Source organism: Athalia rosae, chromosome 4 (assembly GCF_917208135.1).
Source record: "Athalia rosae chromosome 4, iyAthRosa1.1, whole genome shotgun sequence".
Lineage (NCBI taxonomy): Eukaryota > Metazoa > Arthropoda > Insecta > Hymenoptera > Athaliidae > Athalia > Athalia rosae.
Window position 1 is genome coordinate 748,561 of NC_064029.1, and position 18,779 is coordinate 767,339.

The 18,779-nt window shown below is 41.7% G+C and overlaps 2 protein-coding genes across 6 annotated transcripts; both read right to left on the reverse strand.

The window, feature by feature from the left end:
- Nucleotides 1-33: 33 nt before the first annotated feature.
- On the reverse strand, nucleotides 34-9,556 carry LOC105687568 (voltage-dependent calcium channel subunit alpha-2/delta-3). 5 transcript variants are annotated; one of them, XM_048653710.1, is made up of 18 exons: nucleotides 9,192-9,556; nucleotides 8,622-8,808; nucleotides 7,603-8,550; nucleotides 7,203-7,523; nucleotides 6,797-6,853; nucleotides 5,303-5,383; nucleotides 5,141-5,215; nucleotides 4,945-5,049; nucleotides 4,795-4,866; nucleotides 4,554-4,704; nucleotides 4,384-4,444; nucleotides 4,159-4,310; nucleotides 3,972-4,095; nucleotides 3,051-3,083; nucleotides 2,190-2,461; nucleotides 1,752-2,095; nucleotides 1,341-1,664; nucleotides 34-1,271 (listed from the first exon to the last, which is right to left on the reverse strand). In XM_048653710.1, exons 1-18 carry the CDS (start codon nucleotides 9,281-9,283, stop codon nucleotides 846-848), a joined length of 3,825 nt encoding a protein of 1,274 aa, XP_048509667.1. In that variant the 5' UTR covers nucleotides 9,284-9,556; the 3' UTR covers nucleotides 34-845. The 5 variants fall into 5 exon arrangements, with proteins under 5 accessions (XP_048509667.1, XP_048509666.1, XP_048509668.1 ...); XM_048653709.1 differs by having other exon boundaries at nucleotides 4,384-4,450; nucleotides 9,192-9,555; XM_048653711.1 differs by lacking the exon at nucleotides 6,797-6,853 and having other exon boundaries at nucleotides 4,384-4,450; nucleotides 9,192-9,555.
- A 689-nt stretch (nucleotides 9,557-10,245) lies between these two features.
- LOC105687460 (voltage-dependent calcium channel subunit alpha-2/delta-3) lies at nucleotides 10,246-18,516 on the reverse strand. The gene is made up of 12 exons (XM_012403120.3): nucleotides 16,389-18,516; nucleotides 16,145-16,226; nucleotides 15,753-16,057; nucleotides 15,300-15,673; nucleotides 14,888-15,207; nucleotides 14,551-14,811; nucleotides 12,463-12,824; nucleotides 12,187-12,391; nucleotides 11,465-12,107; nucleotides 11,045-11,400; nucleotides 10,651-10,947; nucleotides 10,246-10,571 (listed from the first exon to the last, which is right to left on the reverse strand). The coding sequence occupies exons 1-12, from the start codon at nucleotides 16,475-16,477 to the stop codon at nucleotides 10,269-10,271; spliced, it is 3,597 nt and encodes a 1,198-aa protein (XP_012258543.2). The 5' UTR covers nucleotides 16,478-18,516; the 3' UTR covers nucleotides 10,246-10,268.
- Between the last annotated feature and the right edge of the window lie 263 nt (nucleotides 18,517-18,779).

The window sequence follows — 18,779 nt, forward strand, 5'->3', positions numbered from 1 at the left end:
ATCTTGAAAAGTTAATTCAGTTCATCTACCTCATTATTCTGCGAACAAATTATCTCGATTTATTTTAAAAACATACAACAAGATTTTTTGGCCTAACCACACGTGTCAGAAAGGCACACATACATATACATATTATATATTAAACATATCTTTATGCATATTATATGATATTATCATTTGACGTAATGATCATAAATTTAACATATATAACTAAAATTTGCTATGTATGTACACATGCTTATTCAAAAAACGGACAAGTGATCATCATGAATTGGTATAATCCAACCCTGATATTAGTTGATCAATTATTAGATAATTACTGAGTTCGAAGCTAAAAAGTACGGATCGTTTTATATTCTCGTTTATTTTTTTAATTAACGGGTAGATATACCTAAGTTATAAGTAACACGTTTTTTGATTACCTGCGAATGATAATCTGGCCCTTACACCACCTTGTGAACGGTTACGTGTTTATTGACTAGAAAAAACATCTAGGAACTAGGTAAGTATACCCATTTTTAATTACTTAGAAGTATAACTATTATGATGGCTTCGTATGATTCAACCGACTGCATCTATACTGCATCATACGCGCATAATCGCTGGCCTATTTTTCTGCATAGCCACGAATTTAATAAAATATTACGAAATTTCGACCGTATATAATAATATGATACACAAAGAGCACCGCGTTGAGTAATTATGTATAGCTTGAATTGGCTTCTATGTCCGTAATGAACTGATGTTTGATTAATCCCTAGCGGTGCGAATCCCCGCAAATTCCCAAGCTAGTTTGTCTTCCAATTAATATCAGCGAATAGATTTTCATTCACATTGATAATACCTTAGCCCCGCAAAATCGTCGCTGATGATGAGAAAAAGCATGCCGGTGTCACCACCGTAAATAAAATCGGAAAAATAATTGCCGCAAAAGATATTTTGAGCCCCGGAGGACTTCTTCCGCACAGATCCTTGATTTCTCTCTCCTTTGTGTGATTTCTGATGCAAGACGCTGGTCTTCGCCTCGTGAGAGGATTGGCGACCTTTTTACACGCTAAGTGTTCCTTGTAATCAATCTCTTTGGGCATAACCGTCAAAGGCGACTCGAAAATCTTTGGACACATCGTATTTATCACGAGTAGAATCATGTTGCTCGAATCTACTGGCTGTACAACGTAAGGACGCTCGCAATCACGCGTAACATCGTCCACGGATATAAAATCCACGTCGTATTTTGATGCTGAGACGTTTTGTAGGAGATACAGCTTCATCTGCAGATAAAAAGAGATAAAAATTGGGAATGGACGATAAATAAATTTAGCCGTCGTAAATTACCGCACCTCCTGATCGCAAGTCGTGGGTCTTGTTCGGTTGATTAGGACTTTCTGATCAAAGTTTTTCTCATCTTTTGGATCTGCGGCATGTTGATCTGAGTCTTCTTGATCGTCTTGAAGGCCCATTTCTCGCGGTAAAACCGCGTCTTCTATGTCCTCCTCGTCTTCAACGATCTCCCCTTCTTCCTCCTCTTCTTGTTCTTCCTCTTCATCACCCGGGTAAGAATAGGCGTGAGCGTAGTCGGCCGAAGACATTATTCCACTTTTCGCCCAGGCCCAAGCCATTTGGCCAAGAACCCAACTTGCAGCTCTTTCTAAGGTCTTGAGAGGCTGTAAAATAGAACCAAAAAAAAAAAAGCTGGGGATGTTCAAAAAACTGAATAATTACCATGCTTCGAACTGAGGTGCTGTACTGACCGTCATCAATATGCTACCATGATTTGCGGCGCCTTCATTCTTGAAGCAGACTGCCTGATAATCGTAGATAGTGATTTCATCGAAGATTCCTTCTTTGACAAGACTTCTCATCACCAGACTGCTAATCTCACCGAAAAATCGTCCAGCATCGGCTGCGATTTCTGCTGCAATGACATACCCGTTGTTGTCTACAAGGTAGCAATCTAAACCCTCATCTTGGCAGCTCCTCTGACAGTTACCAAGTCCCTCACAACTGTACGTTATATTTCTGAAGAGACCCTGGAGTTTAGAATGCTTGAACTGGAAACCAACGACTGCTGCCGGTGCCTTCGATTTTCCGTCACCTAACGAGGTGACGAGTATATTTTGTAAATTCTGTTTAAAACTTGATTTCGGAATTAATAATTAATGACTACTTTTTCCAATTTCATAATTTACTTATAAATATGGCGTGGCTTGCGGTGACGAGGGTCTCGTTATCAGCCCCAGCATCGTCGATTGGTACAGAAAAAACGAAGCTGTCCGGTTGCACGTAGTGCTGTTCAACTGCTCGTTTGTACCAGACTTCGTCTTTCGCCCTAGGGTGTAGTTTGCCAAAATGGTCCTCTGGCTGTGTGTCGTTTTCAAGGGGAAAGTCTTGCCATCGAGTAAGCCCGCTGTGGGTCGCCATGAAAGCCAAGGTGAAGCCGAAACGTTGTTGGAATTCTTTCCTGCATCGAGGAGAACGCTGTCAGGCCTTCGAATCTATATCACCATCGACCAAACGGTAACGGGAACAATCGCGTTTTCCTACAATTATACACACAGGGTGTCCCATTCGAGTTCTGATATTTAACAGTGACGGTAATTTCAGGTGGTATGATTTTCCGTCATTACAATTGAGCGATAGTTTCATCCATGATCATTTTGTTGACCAGTTCGCGTGATGCAATTCGAATAGGACTCACTGCCTGTATAAAATAGGTAGTCCGCGTTGGTCCGAACATTCCAAAGCTCATTTCAAATGACTGTATAGCATATTCTAATACAGAACACGCGAAGGGTTCAGGCGAAGGGAAACCCGACTGCGTACGTTAAGCTACGTGTGAGGGATGAATTCTGAGGATGAGGAGATATTTATAGAATGATGGTATGGTTCGGATCAAGAATTGTATAGTTAGAGAGAAAAAGGACAAAGAACGAGGCGGGATTAAATGATTATTATATGTAACATGTACTGTATATCGATAAGGTTTTCATACTCGCGCATGATTTTGCAACGGAAGAACTTAAAATTGGTGCATTATTTGATGGTGTTACCTGGGCAGTAGGTTCATCAGCATAGCTAAGGGTCTGCATGACGTTAAAGTGTTGTATTAGTAGAGACAAATGAAAGTGCATTAAATTATAGTTAATTAAAATACAGTTACAAGTGTTGATTAAGAGCTACTGGACACTTAATTACTGCTTCTATAAGTATAAATAATAAGTCATCGTCATCATTATCATCATACTAGTTCAGCCGACAACGTGCAGGTAACATCTGCAGGATCTGTCTATTCGTTGCTGGAAATCTTCGATCGCATATTTGGAACCGCGTCGTTATTATATTACCTAAATAAGTCGTCATGCAACTACGCAAGCGGTGCTCATTGTAAGACGTCAATAGGATACGATGATATCATGATGATTAGTGCTGGTGCAGCTCAGGATGTGATTTCTACCAGGACAATTCGCGATCAGGTTCTCGCAATCGGTAAGACGCAGGAAAAGCATAAAAAAAGACGCCAAATTCTCGGGATCGTAATTACCATTTTTTACGCATCATCAATTGCGTATCTCGTATCACTTTTTTCGTCAATCGAGTAGAACAGTCGTGTATTCTACAGTTTCTACCGCCACCGAACAAAAAATAAAGTTTTTCACGGGGCGACAAGAGAACGGTTGCTATTGTTGGTATACTGTGATAAACGTTTCGATCCTTTCATTTTGTGTAATCTATACGTTAAATATCTATACGTGGTATACACCGCACACTATACAGACACGTATACATAGCATGCTAAGGTAACTTATGATACGCCTAATATTCAATATATGCGCCTGTAAAAGAGTTGTGCAGCCATGTGAGTCGGCTTCAACATCGTATTATATAATATCATGTAAAATAATATAAGTAGAAGTCCAGTCGATCGTGCTTTTATGTTTTTGTGTATATTTAAACAACATTCAGTGACTCACCCTTTTTCCTCGTGGGTGGTGCTTGTGTTGGCGAACCACTCGGTTACCTTTGCGTCAAAAACAAGACTCAGCAGAAGATTTCTATCACAGTAGTAAGAGAGTTTGTCCACCCTGCCATCGTTGGCTAAATGATAAAGCAGGTGTTGTTCAATTATGAGAAAATGATCGAAATTGTGCAGTAACTTACAGGGAGGAGATCCTTTGTGAGAAAGTTCCGGGGGTTGGGATCCGACTCTGTTGTCCATCCACTTCCACCCCGGTTGGCGGGTGCGTTTCAAAAAGTGGAGTAACTCCTGCTCTGACGTGTTAAATTTGTGTTCTGGATTCTCATAGTGGTACCTGAGGTTCGAATCGACATGTATTTGATGTTCTATTGGAAAAAAAAACCTTTTTAAATATTATCTGCACTCACCCACAGTAAACCCAGTCCGGATGTACCCGCCAGTTACTACCCGTGAAATAGTCAGTCACAACTTTACCTGCAATTGTTTAGATTACTTCTACATTTTGGCTATCGGGCTCGGGGCCACGTTCGAAATGAAATCATTTTTATAATTTAGGGGATGAATTTTCACAGCGTACCTTTCTCGTGCTGATACCGATGAATCTCCTCGATTGCGTGGACTCGGTAGCTTCCACCATGATCGAGCTCAGGAAGAGCGACTACCACGGTAAATGGCGTCTTATCGATCTTCGTGTAGTGATATTTTCTCTTTATCCTACCCACCCGTTGCTGAAATACGTGAAAATTTGCAATTGACAGACAGCGATTTGGAATAGCCAAATCTGTTCCAAGTATGTGATGTGGATACATTTAACTCACCATGTCGTCATAATGGTACTTCGTATGGAGCACAACGCTTCCGGTATTTTGGTTTATGACGGCGTTGCGGAACTATGGAAAATAACATTCGTATATTTTACTATATACTTGAAGCTGAATGTAATGACTAACAACGAAATGCAGCATTACCTCGAGCAGGCCGGCTTCGAACTCCCGGGGACCATTTCCTTGATCCATTAGCTCGACTTCCGCCATATCGACGCTGTTGTATGCTGGCTTGAGGATATTCTCAAACTGAAGAAAGAGGAGTTGAAATTTATCGATTCGAGTCACTTCATTTTCTTTTTCTTTCCGCTTTGTTTTGAAAATACTTGTTATTACTTACGACGGCTCGAAGATCGGGGTGTATGAGAATGTAACCGTTGTTGGTCACTATGAAAGCGTAACCGTTAACGCCGAGCTGGAACAAACATTTTTTTATTCGTGTTGGGCGTTCGAAGGTAACAAACATAGATTATTGTTAATAACTTGAAACCTGAATACTCACCATATGCGGTAGCATCAGTCTTTCAATTTCTTTTATGGGTACGTCGATTCCGGCTACACCAAGAAGGTCGGCAATCCGCGTCTGCGAATTGAAAGTTGTTAGCAAAAGAATTCTCGAATACTTTGAACCGTTTCTGTACAGCTAAATAATTAATTTTCATATCAAATTTAATTACCAGAAGCTTTTCTACCTTCCCCAACCAACGCTATTTTTTCAATAAATAACAATAATACGTTTAGTTAATAATAAACTTTCTAATCAACACACTTCTATAAGAATAATATGGTATAATATAAGAATAATGTAATCATATATAATTTAACGTTTACATACGCGAACTTATACATGTGAAAAAAAGATTTTTTTTGTAGACTGGATTAGTAATTAAATAAATTGAAATGAAAAAAACTACCCTATTGTGTCAAAAATAACATATCACAAAAGTAATTTACATATATATATGTTATGTAAACTTATGTATGGATAAATCAATGGTAACTCGGAGGAGCGCCGATAACCCTGAAAAATTCTTGGAATACTGTCAAAATTGGTTTTATATTGAAACTAAAATTTCTATAAAACTTAATCCACATCAGATTGAGAACGTCCTCCGAGCTCAGATCATTTGCTACTAGACTATCAACTAGCGTTAGGTAGTTAATTACAATATCGAAGAATTTGTACCAGTTGGGCACGTTCGACTACCTAATGATATACGATAATAATTGGGGTGGTAATTATAATACGGCTAACGGGAAAAAATTACCTCTTGACGGCGACCTCTACTGTAATAATTACTTTTCAAGATCAACATGTTAAAGATCGTCTATAGGATGGCGCCGGGTGGCACCGGGTGGTAAATTAACGATGTCGTAGAAATGATTATATTAATGTTGTTCCAAATACCAAATCCATGCGCACACGTAAGTTTACATACATTCAATGTAACTCAATGTGCACATTCGCAGATTATCGTCACACACCGCCCGTTTCGATGACAAAACGATTAAACAATATGATTATATTAATTAATGAAAATGAACAGACAAATTTTTATAATTAAATCATTCAATTTCATTCTTCCACCCATCTACCACCAATGTTCGTACCATCAAGAATTAATCACACCTATGTCTACCTACCTATTAGATACCTAGGATTATTTTAATCAATCATATAACTATAACTCTATACACTAAATTGAACGCTAGAGTTATATCAAAAAGGTTTTTAAGATAAATACGAGACGGACGAACGTAGACCTAGAATTAAGGAAATCGAAATATCTGTACCCAAGATTGTTCGAGGTTTGCTCAAGTTTGCGCACCGTCATAGAGCTGAGGACTGACTGAAATCTCAGAGACCTAGTGAATTATCCCCCGGAATTCTTGAGTACAGAATTAGGGTTGGATTGGCGAGGGGATTTGCGGGGTAATAAACTGCTCAATCTATGCACTGAAAGCATTCGAAACAACGCTGCATTCAGCTGCGAACCTCTCGAGTCCTGGTCACCCAGTAGGCTTCGTTCACCAGTACCTGCTCTGTGATGTTCTGTGGACAGAGAGCAGCGTGAATCCAACACTGTGCGGAGGACTTCTCACCCTCTGAAAGGGTTCGCTCGGAAGTCTTTTAGAAAATACGTTTGCCGTCTGCCGCATTTCGCGTACCTAAGTTTAAACTAATCCAGACATGGAATATGGCTGTGATTGGAGTTCACTGTTATTTTCGTATACGTCACCCGTTTAACGCGCTGTGTGGATACCATGCAATATGAATTAATAATTTCATGTAATACAAAGATTGCAAGTCCATTTCCCCTTCCGCGCTCCAGTAGCTCTATACATCTGTTTGTTCAGAATAGAAAACGTCATAGCCCAAGTACGATACTTGTAATGCTTACCGCGTTGGGTCTTCGATTGAATACAGGAACGCTGACCGACGTCATGAGCCTGTACTCTTGGAGACCTGCATTGTCTTGGCCATAGGTCATTTTGTGCTTTCTAACAAATCTCCGGTCTTGGTCTTCCCTGGAGTTGAATATATTTCGATTCTTCCTGTACCTTTGGAATCTCTCGCGTTGTTCAGTTCTTTCTTTTTGGTCCCACAACCAGTCCGTCATTTTGGGATCAGTAACGTCGGCGTAAACGGGCGTCCATATCACAGGGTGATCCGTACGCCGCAATACCAAAGGTCTAGCCATCACCGGGACATAATTGAGAACCTGAAACAGCACGACAGCTCAATTTGTGTAATTTTTTATTCAGCAAATGCTGTTCAAGTTTCTTCACTGTTAATTTTACCTGCTCGCAGACCTCTGCCATAGTAGAAAGATGCACGTAATATCCTCGGTTAGCGCATGCCATCCATTTGACCTCTCTAACATCGGCAACTTCTCGACCGATCAGATACGTGAAAACCCTAACAGGCATATCGGCCTTGTCTGGATCCTCAGGATTGTCACGCCAGTTGTACCGCTGAAATATCTCTTTGTGGTTGTATGGGACGCCGTCAGTTACGAGCATAATAGCTTGATTGCACCTTGCACCCTCCCTGATGTCTCGATAAGTCTCAAGGAGTTCGAAGGCGCGATTTAGAGCACCGGTAAAATTCGCTATTCTATCCGTATCCACATCTCCCATGGCGATTTTCAGCTCCCTAATATTGGCCAGGTTCGCCTGTACGAGAGTGTCCTTGAAGCAGGGTACTACTTCGTGTGTCTCGTTTGAAAATGTTATGATATTAACGAAATCATTGTTGCCCAGAGTGTCCAAAATGGTATTTACAACGTGTCTAGCGATCTCTTTTCGGATGCCCGTCATACTCCCTGAGTTATCTACCAGAATCAAAATGTCCTTGGGGCTTGAAGCCGCCTCTATGTACCAACTACGAGTTCGACAGTCGAAAAGATCTACGGGTTCCATTGTCCAGTTGATCGCAGGATACTGCGTCATAAAACCAGTCGCGCTTCCGAAGTACTGCCACGATAAGGACGGATCGAGGTCATAGTTGTTTATAAAGGTCGAGTTCAGCTTCTGCGCCCACGCTATCGCCTCGATTACGGGTCGAGCTCTGTCGAAGACATTCGTAGGTATGTGAAAATTTGAATGCTCCAGATTCACTCGACGTCCAAAATGTGCGCTGTACGTCATGTCTAAAGTATGATTTTTAGCGTTGATGTACTCAAGATCTGTAGGCACCTTCTCATTCTCAGCGTGCTCCGCAAGGCTTTCAGCCACGTCCATAATGCGCTATGATTGAAATGAAAAACATGATAATTTCCATTGAGATGCTGATGTATTTTACCGCGCGAGTTGCGAACCTTCACTGCGGATATCTTCGACTCCATCATGAATCCAATATCTTTTGCTATCTCTTGGACGAGTGCATTCCCATCCCTAGGTTTCACCTCGGCTTGTCTGTAGCTCTCTTGAAGTTCCTGCACTCGAGTCACGAATTTTCCAAGTTGCGACAGCTCAAAGCCGAGTTTGTGAGCCCAAGATTTGACCCTGAAAATTGATAGTCAGCCATCAGATAGGAAAGGAACACAAAAATCCGTTCAAAATTGAGGTCGTGTTTCACTCCGATACAAACAAATGTGATCCTTTCATTCATAAATCAGGCGCTTGGTATGTTATGATTAATACAAATCGTGTAGTGAAAGGTGTGCTTTGTACAAGAAAAGGAAGTGCGAAGGGATACTTAATTGTTTCGTGTCAGTTCGATTATATACGTATAACGAAGCCTAGCAAAACAATTTGCTGAACCGCTCAATACCACTCCATTGGGAGCACTTTACCATATTTTCTGATTCGCGCGCCACGACTTACCATCGCATTTGTAAATTTTTCCTGAAAAAACCGAATGTCCGAATGACATTTAATATACTTACGTTTTGTACGAAATGCTTTCGGTCCTTCCCAAAGGGCCTTCAGCGATAATGATCAGGGTGATAATCACCACCGTAAGGTTCGACACCCGCATGTTTCTAGCGTTTGTACGCGACTCTGATGATTTCGTTCTATGTAACGGAGCAGCAGTCTCGTGCGCTCCGATTTCAACGTGGTGCACCAGGAGTCGCAAACATTGGAAAAGAATAGAAAAAGAGCAAGAAAAAAATTAGAAATATGAGACGTAAAGTCAGAGTAAAACGTGAATCACGTCTGACAGACGCCTAAATAGATCCCAGTCTTACACCACAGCTATTGATCGTTTCCTAGCGAGAACCGCGGCACAACTGCGCTCTGGGTTTCATGGAACGTCGACGACACCACCTCATTCTCGTGCGCACCCTCCGAGCAAGATACTAATACATATGCCTAAAAATTACGTTATAATCTTCCGCTGGAATATCTCTATCCTGCGCATGATTTGGAGGTATAGTAGTACACTTATTGTTAGCGAAAGCACCTGCAGTCACCAATACATCAGAAATACTGAATCCAGCTGACGATGAGCTTGAAAGCTTTTGTCGCACAACATATTCTCTTACTCTGAACACATTTGAATAATTTGGTCTCGCATTATCCCCATGATCCTTCCATGTTCTCTTTCTTTTTCTTTGTCTATTCACGTGGAACTAGTTATAAATAAAATTCTCGTTCTGATCATTCAAGCGTGCTTTGGTCGACACAAGCATTTATAATTCCAAAATATCGACTGAATAGCTCAGCGGGTCGCCGCAGTTTATGTGTGTTCAAACAATAGTATACGAATATCGGAATATACGTTACCGTTATCACCAGATCTCTGTATTATCACTGTACACAGTAGTTTGAAGCTTTTGTCCAGTACTTTGAAAGTGCATCGCTTCTGCAGGGAAACATAGTTCGTTTATAGTTTCATCGGCCGTTTTATTTCCCTTGGTGAGTTTTGAAAAATATTTTAGTACACATGTCCGGAATAGTCGTAAAAAAAGACCAAATGGCCTCCCCGAAATTTGCTCGTTGAAAGATAAATGCAGCGTTTATTAATAGAAAACTGTGAAAAATATCGTAAAGCCTAAAATAATAGTCGTGAATTGCGGAGCTTCGTGTAAAGTTCGGGACCCTCTGCCACACGCGGTGATTTCATTCTCCAAAGGATGATCGGTATAGCAGCCCTCGAGGCCACGTCTCTCGAGGCGATTCAGATCCAGTTTGTGGCAAGGAGCATCCTGTGTACCGTTGGTGTAAAATCTAGGCGTTAATTCTTCGGGGTCTACTTCCAGCCGCTCGTAAGGACTCGAGTGCAACGTGTCGATTACCACCAGGACTAAATTGGTACGAGGAACCTGTAAAAAAAAAAAGAACAATCATATCCGATCGGTTTGAAGTAGAAAAGGGAATTGTTGAAGAAGAAAAATTTCAGACCTTTTCAGCCCAGAAGGGTCGTGAGGGATGCGCCGTGGTGTTGGTGATACCAGCGTCAGCTACTTCCTGTTCAAGTATGTAGAGCATTCGAATTTGGTCGCAGGTGTAATGAAGGATGATCTCTTTGGGTGGCGGCGATGGATCGGGTGCATCGATGCTGGGATCCTGTCTTGCCCAGGTTTCAGGGAGGTCAATGAACTGCGAGGTCAACCATATCAGGCGTGCTAAAAACCACGCCAGGATACGCCCCAGGTGACGCAGGGGAGTATCGAGAAACCCCGCCGCGCCGATAATGGACTGGAAATGATGCAAAATTAGCCATTTTATTCACCGAAGATGAACGAGTGCTAAACAGTTGATTAATTTGTTATTTTGAATTTCATTGATTTCTCACCGTAGTCCAGCACAATGCTTGGTAATCGTATATTTCAACGCGTCTATATAAGCCCTGATGTACCATGGATCCCATTATAGCGCCTTCGATAACTCCCAAAAATTTTCCCGAGTCGTTATGGGAATCTGATATTACGATGTAGCCGTTTTGATCGACTAGGTAGCAGTCGATCCACTCTTTGGCGCAGGTCAGATCCGAGTCCGTGTGATTCGAAGTGACGTCGATGAATCTCTGATAAAATGTTTTCATGGGCATTTGGAAACCCACTACGGCTGCAGGTGCTTCTTTACCTCCATCTTTAGGGAATATTCCCTGAGCAACCGTGACGATCGCGTCAATCCCCGCCCCAGTTGGAGCTGGTTACAATTCAACGAATTCGCAATCAACTTGAGGCATTTGAAAAATTCATTCAAGTAATACCTGTTAGTGAAATGCTTCCAGGGTCAACGTTGTGTTGAAAAATGGCCCCTTTATACCAGGGCTCGTTAATGGCTCTGGCGTGAATGTCCCCAAACTCCAGAGGTTTTTCTTCTTCGTCGTCTGCATCATCTGAAGATGGTTTCCGGGTTCCAGGACGTTCCCGAAGGTTCTGCCACCGCGTCAGCCCGCTCTGAGTAGCTACAAATCTCAGGAAAACCCCGTAAGCATCACCTAAAGCTTGTTGTTCGGCATCCGCGTATTTAAAATCCTCGATGAAGCTGCTGTTTGTTACTCGGGCATCGAATACTAGAAGCTGCATCAGTTCTTTGTTGCAATAGTGAGCATCATCGTCCAGAGTTTTTCTACCGCAATCTGGCTGCCTTTCTTCCTCTGTTTCCGGGTCCCAGTCTTTTTCAGCCGATTTGTCACCCGTTTCCGCATATTGTTCCGCCCAATACCAACCCGGTTCATCAAGAGCTGCGAGAAAGTGTCTCATTTCCTCTTCCGGAGAATTAAACTCGTGACCTTCGAGATAATGAAAACGGCAGTAGACCCAAGTCGGATGAACGCGCCAACGATCACCGGCGAATAAGTCGATGATTTTCACTCCCATGTGCTGGTTTCTCATTATCTCGTCGCCAACCTGTCGGAGGTCCAACAATCAATGAGATACGAGTACTCTCTGTTAGAATTACGATCGCGACGATGCGTGAATTCGTTACCTTAATCCACGTGGTGCCGTAGTCAGGCAGCGCTATGGCAAGACCGAAAGGTGTTTCAGGTAGCGGTGCATAAAAGTAGTCGCGTTTTTCCACGGTCACTCTTCTGTAATCGTCATAGTGAATCTTCACTGGAATACCCGTCATATTCCCCGACAAATGATTGACCAGGGCGGCTCTCAAATTCAACACAGTTTGCCCGGGATTTCTGAACAATTCGGAAAAGGAAAATATTTCGAATATCTTATCATGAAAAAGAGGACAAAAACGACTCTATACCTTGGCCAACGATTGTCGTCGATGATCTCAACTTCCGTTAGATCAATGCTGTTGTAATTTCGTTTCAGTTCTCCTTTGAAGGCAGGTCTGAGATCTGGATGAAGAATAACGTATCCATTGTTAGAAACGATGAAGGCATATCCGTTTACCCCTAGTTTGTAGGGGAGAGTGAGCCTGTTTATTTCGTCGAGTGGAACATCAGTGCCGGCGACCCCTAACAGGTTGGCGATTTTTGTTAGATTGTTGCGATTATACTTTCGATCGTATGCCGGAATGCTGACGGACGTCAGCAGTCTGTATTCCTGGTACCTCGTCGTATTTAGGTACGAAGGATCCGCACGAATGTCCTCTTCTTTTCCGAGCTACAACGCACCTCAAATTTTAAAAAACTGGCCATCAATTCTCGCAAGATTTTTTGTAACGTACAGATAGAGACAGCGTTGTACATGTATAGCTGCAGTCTACGGTAATTTCTATTTTATATAATGCGACACACACTTATAGGCTCCAGCTATACATAAACGCTAAAGGATCAAATATACTATCTATATGCATTTTTCAAAAAGGCATTCTGTGCGCAGTACACGATTTTAATATTCCTATTGTGCTGAATTTCATGTAATTCAGGTGTGCAGACAATGATAATATCAATTTACCATTATCGCTCTTAATTTGAGAATTCAGTCGCGCGCTGCGTACCGCAAACATAATTGTCACCCTTGCGGGGCGGAGAGGACAACTATTGTCATTCTGTTTTCTTCTATCATGGTGCAAGGGAAAACAACAAGCAGCAGCAATGTCAATATACACTATACACCATACATCGTGCACCATACACGGTACACCAATAGCAATGGCAACAACAACGTATAACAATAACAAAAACAACAATTGTACACGGGGGTGGAACGGCACCATGAAAAAGGAGGATAAGCTTTAGAATCTTCACTGTCTAGAAGATGGAAGTGGGTTTTCAATCTCTAGATTTTTCGAGGTTTTTGAATAATATGAGAAACGATTCAACGTTTCACCATAGCCTGTATCCATGGTTTCACTCTTAATTGTTACTCGCATACCACTGGTATATACGTATATAATGCCCTATTAGTGACTCGAACGTGCTTGCGTGCGTTAGCTATATCTATAACGTCTTATTGCGGCTCTGTGCATTGTAGAGAAGGAATATCGCGATGCAATGGATTAACCGAACAGAAGCTTCGGGTAAAAAAAGGAGAAGGAGGCGAATCAGGCACTGCGATTATTGCACTAGCCATGGATCCATATACGGCGTTACGTGAAATGGAATCCGAGCTCTACGATATAAACGAACGATGTAATTGAGGTACGTGGTATTTTACATCTAATGGGGTTTGGGAATCAATGCGCGAATGCCATTCTTATTCTGCAGCAGTCTATAAATGGTTCGAAAATCATAAACCAATAATACCAATAACTCTGTGAAGGATACGCAAATACTATACAGTCATGAGAAAATACGAAAAATTAAACAGAAAATATGAAATAATAAATAAAATGGATAATATCGACTAGCTTGGAGTTGGTTTTGAGAAGTTTTTATGGTGTGTGAACCTTCGTAATGTAGACGGAATCCTCGTCAATTCGCACGCCGTGCTGTTTCCCTTTCTTGTGCTTGATCAGTCTCGATTTTTGCTCGGGGTGGTCCATAACCAGCCACAGCCATGTAGCTAATGCTGGATTCTATATGGTTTTTTTTTTTTTTTTTTTGTTCTTCACAATTCATAGGTAATAGATGGTAATAGCATAACAAGGTATAGTATGTACAAATATATGAGGCACACGGAGTACGGATGGAAATAGAATACGCAGAAAATTGCCGGTTCTTCGATGTTTCGTTAAATCATTGAACGAGTAAAGAGATAAGCGACGATACAGTGGACGGAAAATGTCTAACTAGGAAAAAAACGAAACAAAAACTGACTGACCAGGAAAGTTAAAATCGGAATTTGCTAAACTTGGAGCCCAACCAACACCGCAACATGTGGTGAGGCCGGGAAATCACCTATTATAACATTTTTTAATCATAGAAAATTCGGAGTTGAAGCTTACCGATATGTCCGTGTAAGCGTGAGTCCAAATCAACGGATGTCGTTTTTCCTGAAGTACAAGGGGTCTCGCGATAACCTGGATATATTTCAAGACCTCTTGACGAACTTCGGATAACGTATGAACGTGGGAGTAATACCCCCTATTTAGGCAAGCCATCCATTGAATCTCGCGGACTTTTGTTACTTCCCGTCCGAGGAGATAAGTGAAAATTCGTACCGGTATGTGAGTGCCGTTCGCGAGCCAGTTCCAAGCTTCGAAAACCTTGAAACCCGATGAAAAATGAGATAAACAACAGGAGTTGTTTTGAAATGACGTCTTTCAGTTGCTCGTGACTCACCTCGGTCAAATTTCCAGGCACTCCGTCCGTCACGAGCATGATAGCCTGAGTACAAGGTGTGGTTGGTCCACATCCCTTGGAGGCACGATACCCTTCGAGAAGACCAAAGGCACGATCGAAAGCCAGCGTCAAGTTGGATGTCTCCGCTAGTTTCATCTCCGCCATTCCTCGTTTGAATATTTCGATATTCTCGGGGGTTGCCTGAACAAGCATGTCCTTGAAACACGGGACTACGTCCTTCACTTCGTCATTGAAAGCGAGAATAGTGACAAAGTCATTGTTGGATAGCGTGTCCAGAATCTCTCCCGCTGTTGCCTTCGCTACGGATTGCAGGTTCAAGTATAAAGGCCGACGCCCGTTCAAAAATCACAAACATAAATTCTTTGCTCACACCCTGAGATTAATAGCCTACCAATTGTATACGTCATGCCCTGCATACTTCCGCTGATATCCAGAAGGATTACCATGTCCTTGCTACACGTAGCTGACTCGATATACCAACTGCGCATTCTGCAATCGTAGAGGTCCGCCTTCGATTCTTCGCCCAGCCATTGCATGGCGGGATAATATCGGAGAATTCCGGTACTCGAACCAAAATACTGCCAGGATAGGGCTGGATCGGATCTATAATTTTGCCAGAATACTTTGTTCAGGGATTTAGACCACTGGATAGCTTCGTTGACTTTTGGTGTAAGGTCGTAAATATTCGTCGGCACATGGACCGCGGAATAATCCGTGTTCACCGGGATGTTGTAGAAGTGGGAGTCCGGGGTGAGCTCCATTTCGCTGTACGAATGATTGTCGATATCAGGGTAATGCTGTGATGAACGAAACAAATTATATTTGTATACTCCACCGTCGTTACCTGTACAGGAATGAATTGTTCTTAATTGATTTCGGTAAATGAGGCTTCATTTCACCGACAACTGGGCTGTACTTTCCCGAGACGTAGGTAAGGTTGAGATCCAACGCGGTCTCATTGGTCACGATCAGGGTGAGATTCTCAAGCTGCGAACTATCGAAAGACTCGGACACTTCTTCTGCCACCTTCAAAATGCAACGAACCGCGTCCATTTTTCGTCGCAGCATCCGTCCCACGCTCTCACTGATTATATCGATGAGTTCCTTCCCAGATTTGTCCTCCACTCGGGCATTCAGCTCTTTATATTTCTGGTATTCGAAAAAGTTGGTCACTGATTGGAGAATCATTTGAAATTGAACAAAATGATGAAACTAATTATCGCGATGTGGGCTCACTTGTCTTATTTCCTCCGGTCGAGCCACCGCATTAGCTAAATCCAAGATATCCGAACCGATTCTTTCCGCCCATTTGTCAACGCTGTATGAAATAATAGACAATGAGACTCGTTTTTTTTTTTTTTTACGTAGATATTTTTGAATCGAGTAATCAATGGATCTGGTGGTTTTATCCACTCATTATATCGAGAAATCAACTTTTTTTTTATGTTATCGATCTGATTATTGAACCAATTACACTCACGTTTGGGCATCTCGAGCGACGATGTCACCGACCACAAGTAGAATTATGAAAATCAAGAATCTACCGGCGAGACCCTCGTGGTATGACATAACTTAACGCACTTACGAAGTTTGGAAAAACTTGCCCGTATTTATCGCGTGGTTAACGCATTCAACTACCTGCGCTGATTTTGCCGATTACAAAATCAAAATCACCCGGTACCACCGCTAGAGTGTCGCAGTGCCCGGAAAATAGCGATGAGGGGTCATATTTTTGCTATTATCTTTGAAAGTTTTATCGCGACTTGCTGGGTCTACGGTTGCAGCTTTGAGATCTGATTATTTTTGGTTCAGAGGCTCTGCGAATGGCTGCCGCCTCACCACGCTGAAATACGTCGAACCGCGCGTATATTTATAAAACCCAACTCGCCGTCTACTTACGGGACGTGAATTTTACTTTGCGCAAGTCGTCGAGACGACGTCCACTTCCAATTGTTTACGTATTATTATTAATCTATACGTACATATTGTGTATACGCGACACAAACCTAGAGCGTTATCCGTTTACTTGTTTCGCCTGCGGCATCCCCAATTTTTCTGTTATCCTGTACGCACGAATCTCATGCGGATGAAAAAAAAATACATCTATCGTCATCTTTAACTATGTTAATCTCTGCTAAATTGGGAATCGGTAACCCGAATTCCAATGGCTCATAAGTTCTGCTCACCTATCCCCGTATGCAATGCACATTGTTTTAGCATAGATATCAGGGCAATCGATCGAAACTATTCGTCGTAGTTTTCGAGTTTTGAGTTCGACGGTTCGACGTGAATTAGGGAAAAATGCAGCGGAGTAAAAGATGAAAACTACTGAGGAAAACGCGGGGCTGTAGGAGTTTGTCGCATTTGTTAGCCCCTCAGGTATTACAGATATAATTTACTGCACGGTTATACAAACGCCAATTGACAAGGTATCAAGCGATAAGGTATAAAAATTATGGTGAAATGAAAAATTGGTCTGCTACACGCATATTACTTGTCTTTCAACGATTAAATTCGAAGGGGCGGTTAATGTTTTGGTGCTAAATAACTGTGCCAATACATCGTATATTATTTATCATAGAGAGGCCGTGAAGTAGATTAGCTTGTCATTGACTGGTAATTCAGTTCGGTTCTCGTCGGAACGATTCAAGATTAATAAAAGAGGTCGAGAAAGGGCTCTTGCGGGCTTCAAACGATTCCGAAGAGTAACGTGTGTACGTGCAATAATCTCGCTGCCTTCGGCTTGTACGGGACTTTATTCGTCGCTACCAAAAGCCTTCTCAAACCATCTCTCATTGAATTTGAAAAAAAGAGCAAAAAAGGACGAGAAAATGAAAATAAATTACAGAAAACTGTGGATCAGATACACCAGATTATTTAAAAATCTACCAGCGGTTCGTATAAATTTATAGACACAGAAGAAGCAATCTCTCTATCGACTCGAAGGCCGCTGGAGTTTCTAATAGACTTTAATAACGAAAGCTGCTATATTAATGTGCGCAGCGCATAGGAAAGTGCTTACGACCCAGTAGGATGTTGCTGCCGGTCTTGTTTGAGCTAGAAAAAATAATCAAGACAAAAATACAACACCCCTCTTTTCGATTCGCTGCACGCTTGCGAATCGCTGGAAACACCCAATTGAATTTTAAAAGAAAAAGTTCGCCCATTTTTGCGACGTACGCCTTTACACAAGAGAAATGATTGAAACTTCAAAACGTAAAGGTAACGTACCCTTTTGGTACAGACGCGTGGGTACCCCTAGGTAGAATCACGCTTTTAATGCACTTTTGCGAAAATTCTCCGACACCAACGCTGCATGATAAAAAATAAAATTTTGTCGTCTACATTACCTAATGATTTTTGAATGAACTAGGACAATGACATACACGAAAGAAAAATTTTATTGTTACCATGATAACTTTGCCTTACCTCGGAGTAAATAATTAAAGTATAATTTTATCATTATCGTTAATCGCTTGTGCGATAATAGGATTTGTTTCCATTTTCTTCTTTCGATTCGTACCCGTTGATTGTGCAATTTCACCATAGGTATTAATGCGTTCGCGATGAATTGCATGGCAAATATAAGATCCTCTTACGTAATATTTGAAAATTCAACCTTCCGATTATTACTGTCATTACAATTTTTCGTTAATTTTCACTTCGCTGCAGCTTATCTCATTTACCACAGGCTATCCGATATTTCGTGTAAACTATAACTGTGCGCGCCATTATTCGGTATACTTACCACCTATGTAGCTACCAGCTCACACCTCCGCAGGAAACGAGCTGCACGAACGTCACGCTGATAAGATAGTATTATTATTATTGTTGTTGTTGTTATTATTATTGTTATTATTATTAGCATTAC